This window comes from Helobdella robusta (assembly GCF_000326865.2).
Source record: "Helobdella robusta unplaced genomic scaffold HELROscaffold_3, whole genome shotgun sequence".
Taxonomy (NCBI): Eukaryota; Metazoa; Annelida; class Clitellata; order Rhynchobdellida; family Glossiphoniidae; genus Helobdella; species Helobdella robusta.
Window position 1 is genome coordinate 593,627 of NW_008704501.1, and position 16,482 is coordinate 610,108.

General features: G+C 31.9%; 3 protein-coding genes across 3 annotated transcripts; all 3 read left to right on the forward strand.

Moving 5' to 3' along the window:
* Window positions 1-1,704: 1,704 nt before the first annotated feature.
* On the forward strand, window positions 1,705-5,158 carry HELRODRAFT_160988 (hypothetical protein; the record flags this gene model as incomplete). The annotated part of the gene is made up of 6 exons (XM_009020979.1): window positions 1,705-1,718; window positions 1,932-2,005; window positions 2,206-2,294; window positions 4,004-4,121; window positions 4,533-4,573; window positions 4,886-5,158. 6 exons carry the CDS (start codon window positions 1,705-1,707, stop codon window positions 5,156-5,158), a joined length of 609 nt encoding a protein of 202 aa, XP_009019227.1.
* Window positions 5,159-6,978: 1,820 nt separating this feature from the next.
* HELRODRAFT_160989 (hypothetical protein) lies at window positions 6,979-7,760 on the forward strand (the record flags this gene model as incomplete). The annotated part of the gene is made up of 4 exons (XM_009020980.1): window positions 6,979-6,996; window positions 7,218-7,329; window positions 7,479-7,525; window positions 7,608-7,760. The coding sequence occupies 4 exons, from the start codon at window positions 6,979-6,981 to the stop codon at window positions 7,758-7,760; spliced, it is 330 nt and encodes a 109-aa protein (XP_009019228.1).
* Window positions 7,761-9,393: 1,633 nt separating this feature from the next.
* On the forward strand, window positions 9,394-12,486 carry HELRODRAFT_131725 (hypothetical protein; the record flags this gene model as incomplete). The annotated part of the gene is made up of 6 exons (XM_009020981.1): window positions 9,394-9,555; window positions 9,969-10,163; window positions 10,685-10,863; window positions 11,080-11,202; window positions 11,459-11,579; window positions 12,361-12,486. Coding segments are annotated over 6 exons (906 nt in total), but the record flags the coding sequence as incomplete, so codon positions are not given.
* Window positions 12,487-16,482: the final 3,996 nt, after the last annotated feature.

A 16,482-nucleotide genomic window follows, 5' to 3' on the forward strand; every position in this document is an offset into this window, starting at 1 on the left:
TGTCTGATAAGGAAATAAAGTAAAAGGAATAGTTATATTATATATAATTAGTTATATACTACCATATTATATATAATTAGTTATATACTACCATTGAGTAAGATTCAAATAAAAATTGTAGAATTCAACGATAAATTGAACAGTGCAGGACAAGCAGAGCATTTTAAAAACAACATTGATGTAACATTGAAATCCGACCTGCAGATATATGTCGATAAAGGCGACCTCAACCAATAGGCCATCATATCAAACCCGAACACAACAATTACTTGACTTGACTGAGAACCATAACTTTGACGAAACCAGCAAGTATTGCTGTTTACATTTCGTTTGAAAACAGTTCACAAAAAACTTTCTTCTATCATAAATGATTTTTTCAAGCCTCTTAAAAGTTGATCAACTACAGAAATATAAATAAGTCAAATATTTCATATTGTAGTGTATTGTAGTGTATTGTATTGTACTGTATTGTATTGTATTGTGTTGTGTTGTATTGTAGATTTGTAGAGAGCCTCTTTTGAGTTATCTTCAGAGGCGCTACTTGTGCGCTTCGTTCAGTTGAAAAAAATGATATTTCAAGCGGTTTCTAAATACCTCACGACTGATGTTAGTATCAACTTTTAGATCAAGAGGCAATGAATTCTAAGTTTTGGCTGCTGCAACAGGTAACCTTCTTACACCAAATGAGAAGCATTGAACGGAGTACAAACAAAATTTACGGGTTTTTTCGATCTCAGTCTATTTCATCGAAATTGACATTCAAAACTGAATTTAACATCACTTTCAAGTAGAACGTGCCATTCCAGTTGGACAGTATTTTTTTTACCGTGAGAACTATTTTAAATCATATTCTGCCCTCCACCGATAGCCAATGAAGTTCATTTTTCAAGTATTTAGTTTAGCGGCAGATTTCAGAAACGATTGAATGGATACCATTTGATTTTATTTACACCATACAGAACTGAAATGCAGTAATCAATCTGCGTACAAACAAGGCTGCTCAAGGCTGTTCTTGTGGACTGTTCTTATTTTATGAAGCTGGTAAAAGGATCGTTGACAGAAAGGTTTCACATGATCTTTCATAGGAAGACCTAGATTGAGAACGACGCCTGGATCAACAACTGGTTCTTTGAAATCATCTGCATTTTGCAATCTGCGCTGAACACCACCAAGCCACATATATTTAGGTTTATTTAGTTTCATGCTCTATGCAGAGGACCCAGAATCTAGAATGACATTCTAGAAAAAGACTTTCAATATGATAAAATAAACAAAAAGAATTCCAAAACAAACATTTAAAAAATCATTAAACAAATCAAAATAATGGCCACCCTTTCCTTTTTGTGGACAGTGCTGCAGGCCTCAAGATTCCAATTTCACACCACAAACCAGGCTTTAAGAAATACTCAAAACATTAACATTTTAAGTAATTACTTGTTTTCAAAAGCCCAAACACGCCTATTATTATTATTATTATCAGCATTATTATTATTAATAATGATGATGCAATAGGTCCCATGTTAAGTTGGTAAAATTTTTCAACCCGAAAGAAAGAACTTGAACAAAACAAACAACGATTCATGCGAATGTAGAGGAGTAGAAAATCTGAATATAACATCAAGCACTCCAAAGTAGTTAACTAGGAGTCTATAATGACATGCATGTACATCAAACAAACACACGGTTGTTTTGCATGCATGCACAATGCACTGCGCATAGTAAGAAACCTACGTTGGGTTTACATCACGTCAACCAATGAAAATGACGTCCCATCCAATCAATGAAGTGCTCGGATGAAAACTCATCAATCAACTTGTCACAGTTCAGAAGTCTGTTTCATTTCACGTTTTTCCAACCGGCTTTGCAGAGGAGTTATTTTAGCTTTTTAGATTTATATCAGCAAGCACATAACAACTCACACACGTACTTAGCTGCTGCTTCCTAAGAAAACTTTTTGAAGAAATGATTCGCCGGACTATCGCGTTTATAGCCGCATTAGCTTTTGGTTAGCAGGAAAGTTTAATTAATATTTTTGATTACAATCTTAATATTTAACATTTTCATACTAACTTTAGCTAGATGTAAAAGGAAGGATTAATAGAACATGATAGTTTATGTTTACAATTTAATTAATTTCGTTAAATTATCACAAATTTTATGTAAAAACTTTATAAAATGTTTTTAACTTCCGACAAACTTGATCAGCCGCCCTGCTATCGACAGTCAGCTTGGTGAAGCAGGTGCCAGAGGAGTACCGAGTGAGGACGACCACCTTGAATTACCCCATCGGAAGTGTTAGTACCAACCAACCATCCAACCAACCATCCAACTAACCCGCCAACCAACCATCCAATCAACCAACTAATCAATCAACTATCCAACCAACCAATCATCCAACCAATCAATCAACCAACCATCCAACCAACCTATTCATCATTTTCGTATTATTTGACCAAAATCACTGATTCATACAGAAATAATAGTTAAATTCAGCTTGTTTTTTTGGGCCAACTTAGTGAGTTGACATCACGAGGTTTCGAAGAAACATAAAAATCAATGAACGTTAAAAACAGCCAAGGATGTCGATACAACTTTCTTCAGAGGCCATATACATGCTTGCTACAAGAAAAAAATTATCTATCGATTTATTATTTTATTTACTGCGTTGTTGTTCAGTAGGTACAATATTTATTGGCTCACGTGTTAATGCTAGGTTTGCTTCGTCGGCTTAAATAATAACAACACACAACCTGGATATTTTCAATTTAAAATTATTTCTATTCAATATTTACAAAGTCATGAAAATGATTTAAACGTGCACTTGAAGGAAAACAATTTTTTCCTCCTGCAACAACTGGCTTCTTCCTTCATCTCCAACTTCAACTTATCTCCTTCATACTTGTAGGACCGCAATAATTCCATGCCTGGCTGCTTTTTACATCAGCAATGCTACAGAGCCCTAACTTGAGGGCTGTGCTTGGAAAATTCATATTCATACAAATCCATATGCACTTATACAATTAGATGGAGCAGAGTTACAATTACAATTTTGTTATGCTGTTAAGCTGCTAACAACGATCCGTCCGCTTCTGTCAGACTTGCGTATTTAACATCAAAAAAAAATTTACCGACAACCATTAACATTCATTTATTCATTTGTTTCTTTGTTCATTCATTCATTCATTCATTCATACATACATTCTTTCATTCATTCATACATTCTTTCATTCATTCATACATTTATACACTCACTCATTCATTCGTTTTTATTTATATCTTTATGTAATGAATTATTCATTCGTTTATTCGTTAATTCAATTATTTGTTCATTAAATACCTATTTAATTAATTAACGAATGAATGAATTTATTAATTTATTTATTGGTAACGTAGAATAATGGACATCATCGCAACTAGCATACCTCATCATTTTCCGAAAATAACATCACACAGGATTGCAATAATTTGCTGTTATATTGTCGCCTCTTTCTTCCAAGCTATGAGGTGATGATGACGATGTGGTGATGATGACGATATTGACGATGATGATGTGGTGATGATGACGATGTTGTGATGATGACGATGTGGTGATGATGACGATGTGATGATGACGATGATGGTGATGATGACGATGATAATAACGATGTTGATGATGATGATGATGTTGATGATGATGATGACGATGTGGTGATGATGACGATTTTGGTGTGACGTTGATGGTATTTATGATATAGAGGTTTATGATAAAGAAGAGAAAAATGACGGTGACTATATTGGTGCATCATGAAAATGATTACAATCTTGGCTAACAACAGCAAAAAATCTGATTCTGATGAAGTCGCATACTTTTCTGGCAAAATATGCCAAAAGACACGAAATGTTCCAGAATTAATTAAATAATTAATTAACTAACTATTATTTATTGACAAGTATTTAATAGTTTTAAATATAAAATTTTCTACCCCATGATGAATAATAATAAAGACCAATCGCAATGAAACAGTTGGTGGTGTTGAAGCCAGAAGAGAGCAAAGATTCAGAACTTGATCCAAGAGACCGAGTTGTCATCTGGGTGGACGAGCAGAACAAGACCGTCCAGTACCCAAACATGCTCTCATTCAGTCAGTTGACGTTCTCGAGATTTTTTTATTATTCAAATGAATTGAAAATCATTTTTAGATTTTGATGTAAATCGCCAATCATCAGCTGTCTCGTTCTCTGGTGAACTTTTTCTAAAATTATTTTCGTGTTCTGAGAATTGTTTCTGAAAAAATGTTTGGCGGAAATTGTTTTGAAAGTAACTCAGATGGTCTCCTGACGGTTGCCGGCAGCTCAGTCGGCGGTGAACCACACACGCTACTATTCATTCATTCATTTATTTATTATATTAATTTATTTATTCATTCATTTATACATTCAGTCAGTCATTCACTCAATTTAATTTATTAACTGTATTTACTTGTTGGTTAACATCATCTTATTACTTGCAGATAATTCACATTGATAAATACATTGAGTTGTTTAACTTGCAGTCCCAAACATGAAACGGATGAACGGATCACTCATCGGCATGGTCGTTTCAACAAATTGTCTAAATTCAAATTTTTATTAAAAATCAAAAAATGCCAACGCAAGTCGTTACAACTGTTAATTTATTCATTTAAAATAGACATACATGAACGCTATTGGTAAGCTGCAACAAGCCTTTCCCAGCGAGATGGTGAATTTAAAATTTATTTGTTGATTAAAACTTTTTATTATTGTTAACTCGTCTGCGATAGTCGGTTTGTTTCTTAATTATGGTGCCATGTTTGTCATCATTTGGAAGATTGTTGTTGCTAGCATTCGTCGTTGTAAAACAACAACCACAATTACTTGCGTGCAGATCGTGGTAGCAAACAGCCAGCAGGTTATCTGGCCCATCACATACTGCTTCAACAACGACACCACCGATCACATCGTTAACAACAACATCATCGTAAGGAACAACTCGAACGACACCAGCAACGAAAACAACTCAACGAAGCAGAACAGTCCGTACATGATCAACAGCAGGGCATTTTTCATCTTTGCAGACGACGACGATCGAGTCGTTTTCGAGCCGGTGTATCGAGTGGCCTTCTATTCACTCCCACCTTTCAGTTATGATACTTTCTAATTCTAAATATTTACTGCCATAAGAATTGTTTTATTGGCTTTGTTGGTTTTGTTAGTAGTTGGTTAACATTCTCACTGCATCGCTCATGTACATCTGGTCCATTGGCGCCTCTTTATGTATGTATGTAATCTATATAGGCGTTTGTAAGTCGTTTCATGCATTTGATGTGTATTTAAGTACCTATCTGTGTTTTTGTTCCGCTCAATATTGTAATATGACTTTTCATCACGGTCTGATGGACGAATCAGTAAGTCTTAGATGCTACTTTCTATAAACATTTTTTTAAAATTCATAAAAGATTAACTTTTTTCCGATTTTATATTTTGTATCTAATCTCAATTACCTTTATACAATATATATATATATATTGTACCTCTTTAAAAGTTAAAATTCAAGCGTTGTGTGGTGGTGGTGGTTCAATTTTAATTTAAACGAATAAAAAGTTGAAAAGTGCTGACAAAATGCTTGAATTTTTTGCATTCTGATTTAAGTTTTTTTTTATTATAAAATACTCTGTCACAAAACAGTGACCAACAGTGATTTATTAACAAAACCTCTGTAACGATTGAAAAAATACACTTCATGAATAGACCATAACTATCAAAAATTTAACTGACCCCATTTCGAATTATAATAACGTTAGAATGCACTAACTTTAAGTAGTATTGATTTATTATTAGTTTAATTGTTAAATTATTATTAACTGTTATATTTTATAAGTAGCATATATTTTCATCTGCAATTCAGTTTTTTTAAAAAATAATAATAAAGCAAACGGGAAGAAAAGAAAGACTGTTCCAAAAAATCATTCCACTCAAGCGCAAAAATCTGAATCCGCCACTGTTTTGCTTCTTCTCTTTTTCATTCTTGAAATGACAGATTTTTCCACCCCGATTTCCTAAGTGTTGTATTTAATTATTTATTCATTTAAGAACAAGGACTATGCATTCGTGTATTATTATTATATTGAGATAAGTATATACATTACATAATTATGTATTCATTTATTCACTAAAGCAATTCTGGCGTCGACATTTTTGTGTGAATTTAAATTAATGATAATATTGAATTCAAATTATTGTTATTATTTGAACAATGCATAAAATTTCATAACCTTTTTTGGCAGATGCATACTTGCATTTGTTTGTTTTATGCAAACACACAACCTTGAAGATTATACATAGCGCTAAGGACAGGTGCATGTTTTCAGAATTTTCTTCGAAAACGAACTCGTCGCAAATCCAATAACCATGTTAGAAATGTATACATCTTGATTTGTACGTTCGCTGACAACCTGCTTTATAGCTTCTCAACTAAGAATAAGCGAATTAAATTGAAACATTTTAGGTGTCGAAGTCTATCAATACCTCGTTCACGATTTCTCTTTAAAGACACGAGGTTTAAAATAAAATCGATAAGTACTTGAATGCGTTTATCACGAATACTTCATTTGCCAACTTGAAAAGTCTGCAAAATGTTCAACAGCGTGCAACATCGTTTAATATTTTTCTTGGCTGTAATTCTTTGTTTGTATTCAGTTTGTTTGTTTTTGATAACAAGTTTCAATGTTTAAATGATTTGTTTTAAATATTTTTTAATTTGTTTTATACATGAGAAAATAAAATATGACAATAAAACTTTGCAAAGATTTCTTAAAATATTTAAAAACCATTTTCAATAATAAAAGTTATTCAGGATGCAGATTTTCAGAGCCAGTACATGTACAAGATCGAAACCTTCCCTCTTCCTGCTAAATATGTTGTGAAGGTAATGAAGATTTCAGTTTGTAAATTATATGTTAATTTTTTTTATAAAATACCATGACCACAAACCAAAAAGTAAGTGTTTCGGAGAACTGAATACCTTTCGGAACTTACCGAATAANAACCATTCTACGAGTTTATATATTTCGAAATTTTATTATCAAAGCCCTTCAAGAACTACGATGATTTTTGGAAAATAGACGGAGCTCAGAAATGCTTCAAGGGTTTACGGTAAGATGAATGAATCTTGTAAAAATGTCACTTGTATATCTATATAACATTATATTTGCAAACAGATACTGAAAGATAGTGACCAACCTAATGAAAAGGAAAATAAAGATTGGATCAGCATCTCTCAGAAAAAAGAAAATGATGTCATACTGAACAATTCGTACGTTGTTAAATACGGTAACGTTTTAAAGAAATTAATTAGACGACATTTTTTGGTAGTTTTTACAGGCGTTTTTGATATTTTAAAAATTTGTATAAAAGTTAAGTTGAAAAAACTAAATAATAAATACAATTTAAAAATCATTCGTAAATTTTTACCTCTCAAGTGCCCAACCTGAAAATGTTGAACGGGGGAAACTTGAATCCTAACATGGTGACTTTTCATTCGAAAATTAATGAATCAACAATGAAGATGAGGCCAAAGATAAGCATTCTACTCTTTTTATAACCCACAGGCCGCCTCCGAAATTAAAAATTTTTTAATGAAAGATTTTTCGAATGTGACCATCAACGTTAACCATGAACCACAAAAAGCAGAAGTAGTCAGTGGAACATTTTATTTGGTTGTCAACTCGAAAAATAAATTGGTGGCTCCAATCGAATTTTAGTTTTCATGCGATATCATTTACAAATACGTTGATTTGGATGTCTACAGACCTACACCACCTCCGTTTTAAAGCTTATTTGCTTCACCATATAATGTAAATTTATTCAAATTCAACACACTTGAGTAGTAGCTACTTTAAAACATTTATGGTGCAACCATATATATAGAATAAATGTAATAAATAAGACTAAATGTAATTCTTTCGAATAGATTGTGAATAATTACAAATTTTAAAAAGTTTTGCTAGCTTGTTTGATAACATCGCAAAAACGCGACTTGAGCTATTTGTTTAAATTGAACAAGTCAAATTCCTTAAATTACACAGAAGCACACAAGTTAGGAAATAAATTTAAATAATAACTAACCCCATACACATATTTAGAATATATATATATATAGCCTATATATTATATATATATATATATATATATATATATATGACCCCATACAAATTAACCAAAAAATGTAAAACAACTCAAAAAATAAATTGAAAAAAATATATAATAATAAATATATTAGTATTATTATTATCATATATTTATCCAATCCATCCATCCCTCAATAGTGAACTACAACTAACAAGCTAGCTGGCTGCTGTGCTGGCCATCATTAACATGATCCCAGCATCATCATCATCGCCATTAGCATCATTAACTTTTATTTTCCTTGTCTTGTTGTTTGTGAAATTTATTTGAAAATATTACCTCTATTTATTTTCTTCAATTTGTTCGTATCGTAATATTGTAATATTTTAATAGTTGAATGTTTGGTTTAAATTCTCAGACTAAAAGTGGATCGTAGTTTATATAATAATTAATATTAATCAAAATAATATTAAATTAATTCTGAATATATATAATATAATAAAATAATCACAATGTATAATAATATTTAATTTTATTGATCAAGAGTTTTATTAAAATTTATTTATGAAGTAACAAAATGTCATGTCAGATATAACATTTCTGTGAGTGAATGTGTGTGTGTGGATAATTTTATTTATTCTAATATTATATGGGATTAATTAATTTAATAATTAAATTAATAACAGATAAGATAATACAATTAATAACATATAATGCATAAAACTGACTATAAATAAAATGAAGTTAAAAAGTGTAGAACTATAAACAAAAAACACTTGTAATTAATTAAATAATGTAGTAAAACTGTAAAAGTAAAGTTCCGTTTATTTATTCATTTAGTTTTTTAAAGCAGAATTTTTGAAATATGAACCAGAGCAAGAAATATCCACATGATTTAATTAAAGAGGATGACATGACATGATGATGACCACCACATCAACATTGCCTTCGTTGGTGGGAGCAGGAGGGATGCCAACAAGCCAGAATAAAAATTTATACACTTCCAATTCATCTAGTCACAAACATAAAAATTCAGTGATCACATCCATCAACAATAAACTAGCCAGCCATTCAGAAGTCTCTTTTTATAGCCATCATTATCATAATCAGAAAAAAATTCCAGCAGTTGATCCTGACAGAAGTGATAATGATTATGATGATGATGATGATGATGATGATGGCAACAACAACATCAGCAATTGTAATAATAATTATAATAATGCTGTAACATTTTCATCATCTAGTGTGTCACCTGCCTGCACTGCTTCCAAGTATGTGAATCTTGGAAGCATTGGAGAGGGCAGTTACGGTCTGGTGCTAAAGTGTAGGGACAGATTAAGTGGAAAGTTGGTGGCCATTAAAAAGTTTATTGAAAGTGAGGATGACAAGTCCGTGAAGAAGATTGCCATGAGAGAAATACATTTATTAAAGGTTTCATTTTTAACACCCTTCTTTGTACACTGTTTTGTTGAAAAACATGATTAGAAAATTAATTGCTTTTTTTTATCTTTCTGATTGATATCCGTCTTCAGATGCACATCAGATCCTAAGACCTTAAAAAATTATAAGAAAAGTAAAAAACCATTTCATTAATTATTAATTGATCCCTGTGACTACAATGGTGCTACAGTAGTTATTAAAAATTTTAATAAAGGCCATCATCCTTTATTTGTTAACTATGAGTAACGTACAATTTCTATTCAGTTTGAATCTAAAATTTATTCTTGGGTAGCTTATAACGACCCAAACATTAACCATGCTAAGTTTGATTGCTAAGTTTGAAATTATTTGTTTGAAGTATTTTTATCACATTTTAATTAAGGAATTACAAAAAAAATTTACAGCAACTTCGCCATGAAAACTTAGTGAATTTAATTGAAGTTTTTCGGCGAAAGAAACGTTTGTATCTGGTTTTTGAATTTGTTGACAAAACCCTACTCCACTATTTAGAACAATCTCCAAGAGGACTTGATAGGGATTTCATTAAAAGGATTCTCTATCAGGTCATCAGGGCACTTGAATTTTGTCATATACATAATGTGAGTATTTTTATTTGTTTCATCTTTAATTCAATAGAAAAATGGATATTTTATTTATTTTTATAGTTGTTTGTTATTATTTTTAAAAATTTATCAGACACAAATTAGTTGTTGTTAGGTGATTTACTTAAAAATTTATTTTAAGTGAAATGTTTATTTGTAAGAAAAGAGAAGTGAAACAGTTTATTTGTAAGAATAGAGAGTAAAAAAGTTTTTTTTTTGTGCTCTGCCATACTTGACTGAAAGCAGTTTAATCTTTCTTTATTCTGATAAAAGAAGTAAAAAATTTTAATTTCTTCAGCCTGTCAATTTGGATAAAACTGTAAAAAATATATATTTGGGTGCAGGAGTTGGTGAATATCTATAACACTCTTGCATTATTAAGAACTTAAATTTTTAAGCTTACATTCATATTTAATGCTTTAAAATTAATATCATGAAAAATAATATCAGGATTTTACTGGCTTATTTAATTAAACAACATTTTATCAATTTTATCTTTCAAACCTTTCCATTCACAGATAATTCATCGTGATGTAAAACCTGAAAATGTGTTGATAACAAAGTGGGGCATCGTGAAATTGTGTGATTTTGGATTCGCTCGCATCATAGCCAAGCCTGGAGAGGCGTACACAGAATATGTGGCAACGAGGTGGTACCGAGCCCCCGAGCTGCTGGTTGGTGATTCCCGATATGGCAGGTACATGTCTTTGGTGTTGCTATGCTAATGTTTTTAGTGAAGTTATTTGCTATCATTAGCTTCTGTATTTTTACCATTAAACGACTCCTTTTTTCATAATTATACTTTTTGAAAAGATTTCAGTTATAATGATGTTTGAAAGTATTAACTTGTTCATAAATTTTATTAATTATGTGAAATTTTATGATATAAAACAAATGTTCGTTGGACCATCAGAGCAGTGGATATTTGGGCTCTAGGTTGTTTGCATGCTGAGATGCTGACTGGCCAGCCTTTGTTTCCAGGCGATTCAGACCTCGATCAACTCTTCAACATTCTAAAATGCTTTGGCAAGTTGTTGTTCATTATTTGATGTTCCAAAATACACATCCTCTATTATATAAGTTACTTAAAACCTACATGTATTTGCATATAATTACTTACCCTGCATGTGTTTGTGTATGCTGTAGCAGCCAGCTAATCAGGTCTCCTGTTGATGGGACTAGACTCTTACTAAGACTTCAAGATTGAAACCACATCCTTTTTAATCTATTTTTGCTTAATCAATCCAAATCAATCGATCAATACTTGATAACACAGGGGGTTTGTGTCGCAGACATGAAGATAGGCTGAACAACAACTCTGCATTCAGGTTTGAGATAACTCAAATTCAAGTGACCCAACCACTCCATGCCAAGGTGCATGGATGCAATGGACTTGAATATCAATTCATTTCTGTGGGTTTCTTTTCTATTTATTTACTTTGTTTTTACGTACATATTCATTTTTTGAGTTTATTAATTTTCTCTGGAAATATTTTTAGGATTTTATTTTTTTAGCAGATAACTTTTTACCAGTTAGAAACTGGTGCCATTGAAAAGGACTGAAGTTGTTTTTAAAATCCATTTCTATAAAGAAAAAAACCATTATTAAGCAGCAGTTTTTGCTTTTTTTAAAGAATCCTTCATTAAACCACTTAGCATTTACGATGGGGATGGGTGTGACATTGTCGTAAGTGTCCTAAAAAGAGTTAGGGAAGACGAAATTTCAATGAAGGGGTAAGAAAATGTAAGAAAGAACTTGGCTGACTGGATGAAAGTAAGCTGGCATCAAAGAAATTATTTGATGAGCGAGACAGTGGGTTGGTTATTGAAAGTTGGAACAGAAGGAAGAGTCACTGGACATCTTCTGATAAATAAAAATGTTGCTAAAGACATTCAACAAAGATTTGTGACTGAACTTTGAAACATATATGGAAAGGAAATTATGTTTTTGACAAAAGTTGAGGTTTTGCAATCAAAAAATAAAAAATTTGTTACTAATAAATTTTTATTTTGACTCATTAAAAACTTCGACAAATGGCATCATTTATTTGATTTCTACAAGAAACTTAATGTATTTAAATTAACTTTCTTTTAAAGTTTTTTAATTTTTGCATTTACAAATAAATTTGAAACACCTGTTAGTATGGATGGTGAGCGATGCTATTGATTGTAAGTGAACGAACTGATGAAACAGGCCTGCCTCGAGCTGGACCCTCAGGATCGACCAACCTGCTCCCACTTGCTCCTACACCCTCTCTTCACTCACGATGGCTTCAATGATTCCTTCCCTGATGAGATGATGGAGATGATGAAGAATGATGAAATAGATGAAGTATGTGTTTGCGTATTGTCACTTGTTCATCTGTTTCTGCTTTGTTTCTATTTGGAACAATTTACCGACATGCGTTGTTGAATCATCAGATACTGTTTCCAACTTCAAGAACAATTTTGACTTATATATGGCCAACAAAGATTTTCTCTATGATCATAAAATTGACATTGTTGTTTGATTGCTTTTTGTTGTCTTTTAATGCTATTTTGATATGGAAATATATAACTAACGTTTAAGCCCATTATTTATTTATATTTATATTTCCTTTTTTTTATTTATAAATTGAAACAATTGTTGTGTTGCTAGTATCATAAACAGCTGGCCTAGCTTTTAATTGTTTTAAATTAAACTACTTCTTGATGTAAGAATATTTATTGAATTCAATGGCCTTCAGAAAAAGAATTGTGAAAACAAGCCGACAAAGCCCAAAAGATTGTTGCCTGACCCACAAAAGTGCTTGCAACAAAATCTTGTGAGCGTCAACTTCAACAACAACCTTCAGAGCACTGCCAACTCGTCAGGCAATCACGACGGTGCCGACCAAAGAACATTTTCTAAAAATCCATTTGATGTAAACCAGAGCCTCAGTAGTGTTGTTCATTTGGATAGAAGTGCTTTTAATGGCCAGGACTTTGATTCAGTGAACTTGAATGTGCTACATGATGACATTAAATCTCCAGTAACACCGAACATATCCTCATCATCTTCAACACCATCCTCACTGTCGTCATCAGCATCGTCGTGTTACATGAGAAATGTGTCATTCAAGCCGAAACTCTTGAATGAAGCTCTGATGTCTTCCAGTGGATGTTCAAATAAATTTTCCAATGTTGTTCCTACAAACACGTCAGCATGTTTATTGAATAGCGATGATGTGTCTTCCACGCCATCCATCACTTCCGGTTCACAGGCTGTCAACAACATCTCTCAGAGTTTCAACAAGCAATCTCAACACAAAAATGACAATTTGAACTTATTTAACAAAAATTTTCAAGCCTGTTTCAGCAGTGACATTAATGACATCTTGGCTCAGTCGTTGTCTGATGTTAATATAAATTCAGCTCATTTAAATCTCGCTTCATCACTACAAAATAAATCATTAAATGGCAATATCAAGAATTGGAGCCCAGCTGACAACAGCAACAACGCTGATAGCAACCACGTAACCTCACAAATGTTTCATAATGACTTGTCTACAGCAAACACCAGCTGTGGGACGAAACATGACGTCAAAATGAGCAGCTCTAAAAATCCGTCCATTCAAGTACTAACTGCTGCCAACAAAATTGCAACGTCGACTCAACAGTCAACACATCAACAATCAACACAGCAACAGTCAACACAACAACAATCAACACATAAACAGTCAACACATCAACAGTCAACACATCAACAGTCAACACATCAACAATCAACACATCAACAATCAACACACCAACATACAACACACCAACATTCAAAAGATCAACATACAGCACAATCATTTAAGGCAACAAAGCAGAAGTCAATTATTCATCAAAATGTTGCCACAAAACAACAAAAATCAACTCAGCCAGCAAAATCTACAAATTTGAAAACATCATCACCAATGAAAGAAATACCAACAATTCACAACTCAGCAACAACAATTCACAACTCAGCAACAACACAACTAAAAACGACAGTGCCACACAAAACAACACAAAGTAAAATGACAACATTAAATTCTCACTCATCGAATTTATCTAAGAAGCAACATAGATAATAATTTTAACCTAGGAAAGAACATTTACAACAAGTCACCAGACTGCAGTACAAACATTTTTTCACAACTGGCGTACTCACTGACAACTTTGCATCACAAACAAAAATTCACTTCAACATTTAGCAAGAAAAACTTTGCCAAAGTAATTAACTTCATCTGAAGTACAACTTTTTCTAACCGAAATCAATTGTATTCAATAAATTTTTCAGGGAAATTCATTACATACCTCGTGTATGAAGGTATGTGCTTAGCTTATCTTTCATTGAAGTAGGTCTACACATACCACCATACATTAATGTATACAAAAGTAACACAAACACATCTGCATACCTTTTTGCAAGAATTCAACTTGAATAATAGTAATCAGTAAAAAAATCATGTCATGAAAATTAATTGCATTTACATTCAAGTAAATTTTATTTTTCAATTGTAATATTTATTTTCTGTTACGTGCTTTATGCTTTTCAGTTTTGTTTGTTTTCAAATGCTTTGCATTTGTGTTGTTGTATATGCATTTTGCATTTGTTAACTATATATATGTGTGCGTGCGTGTGCGTGTGTGTGTGTGTGGTTGTGAATATATGCTGCGCTGTACAAATACAGCACGTGTGGTTTTTTCATATTTTTTACTTATTAAGAAATCTCACTCAGATTGATTTATTTTCTTTTACTTAAATTTATTTTAGTGGCAAAATCTCGCCTAATGAAATAGTTTGCCTAAAAAGTTTTCAGTCTGTAAGGTAATGGTGAAACTGAACAAATTTCAAACATAGAAACTCTTTCTTTACAGACTTACATATGCACCCCACAGGAACATGCCTTCCTTTGCGTCTGTTTCCCATCGCCCTACTTGTCCTCTTTTTGGCCCAGCCGATTGTTCTAAACCATTTATAGTAACTCTAGCTTACCAAATCTGCCAAAGCTAAATTTTGGAATTCTAGGATCTCCTCCGTGTCAACTATGCTCCAATAGGAAAAAAGATTGCGTTCAGTTTATAGCTTGTGGTAATTTAAACAACATTTCTATTCCATCTGGCAACCAGTGTAAATTCATGCCACTACGTGAATATGGGCCTCTGCAATTCATTAAATATAATATGCTTATGAATGTGTTATCTCTATAGGTGTATGTTGTCACTATTATTGACTAAATGAAGTATTTATAAATGTGCCAAGTTATTGATTGATTGATTTCATTTCTATTCATAACCATTAAGTCGTTCTTTGTATTTTTGGTACTGACTTCTGTTTTTTATGCACTGATGTCATGACCATGACTAATGACATTTTTTTCTACTATTACATCAATTGTCTTTATTAGCATCTGAATTCAACTTATATTTTGCTGTGTGCACAAGTGGTGACATTAACTTTAGTTTTCAGATGCATAATCTGTCCTTATCTTTTCTACATTATGTTGCACTTTCATGCGTCTTTTGTTCATGAGACAAATGAATGTAATTGCATGGATGTATGCAACATTTTAAGCAATTATAGACTTGCTATATGTCAAAATTTTATTATTTTAGAAAGTATTCTTAAGTGTCATTTCATTAATTTCCCATCTAGTCCTTCTTTTTCTATAACTCTAGTTGTGAATAATTTGAACTTACAAAGTTAAAGAGAATCAGTTATGTGAAAATATTAATCAAATCCAACATAATAAATACAAAAGTAACTCTTTTTTTAATGATAGCAGTCGATGTTTTTCAACAAAAATAATCTAGTTCAGCATGTTTTCAGATTTTTTTTTAGTTTAGCCTGAACATGCTATCTTATATTTTTCAGAGGAAACAAATGTTCTGCCTGCGTTTACGGCTTGTAAACTTTTTTTCTTCGTTCTAGAAATTTCATTTCAGAGACTCTATTTGAAGCTATTTGTTTGATATTTCAACATATAAAGATAAATTAGATTTTAAACTTCGGCACAGTATTATTTCTTGTCATAATAACAAAAATAATAATAAAGTACCATTTTAATACTCTAAACCATGATGATGTCTGTGTATTTATTCAATGTATTTACTATTTGCAGTTACAGCGTAATCAAAATTGTTATATCTTTATCATACCTATGTGAAGATATGTAAATTTTTATAAAAATACATGTGAGATATGCGTATGCCGTATGTATGTATTTAGTTACCTATACGTATTTTATACATCACAACTGTTTACATATATATATATATATATATATATATAGAGAGAGAGAGAGAGAGAGACAGAGAGAGGAGATAC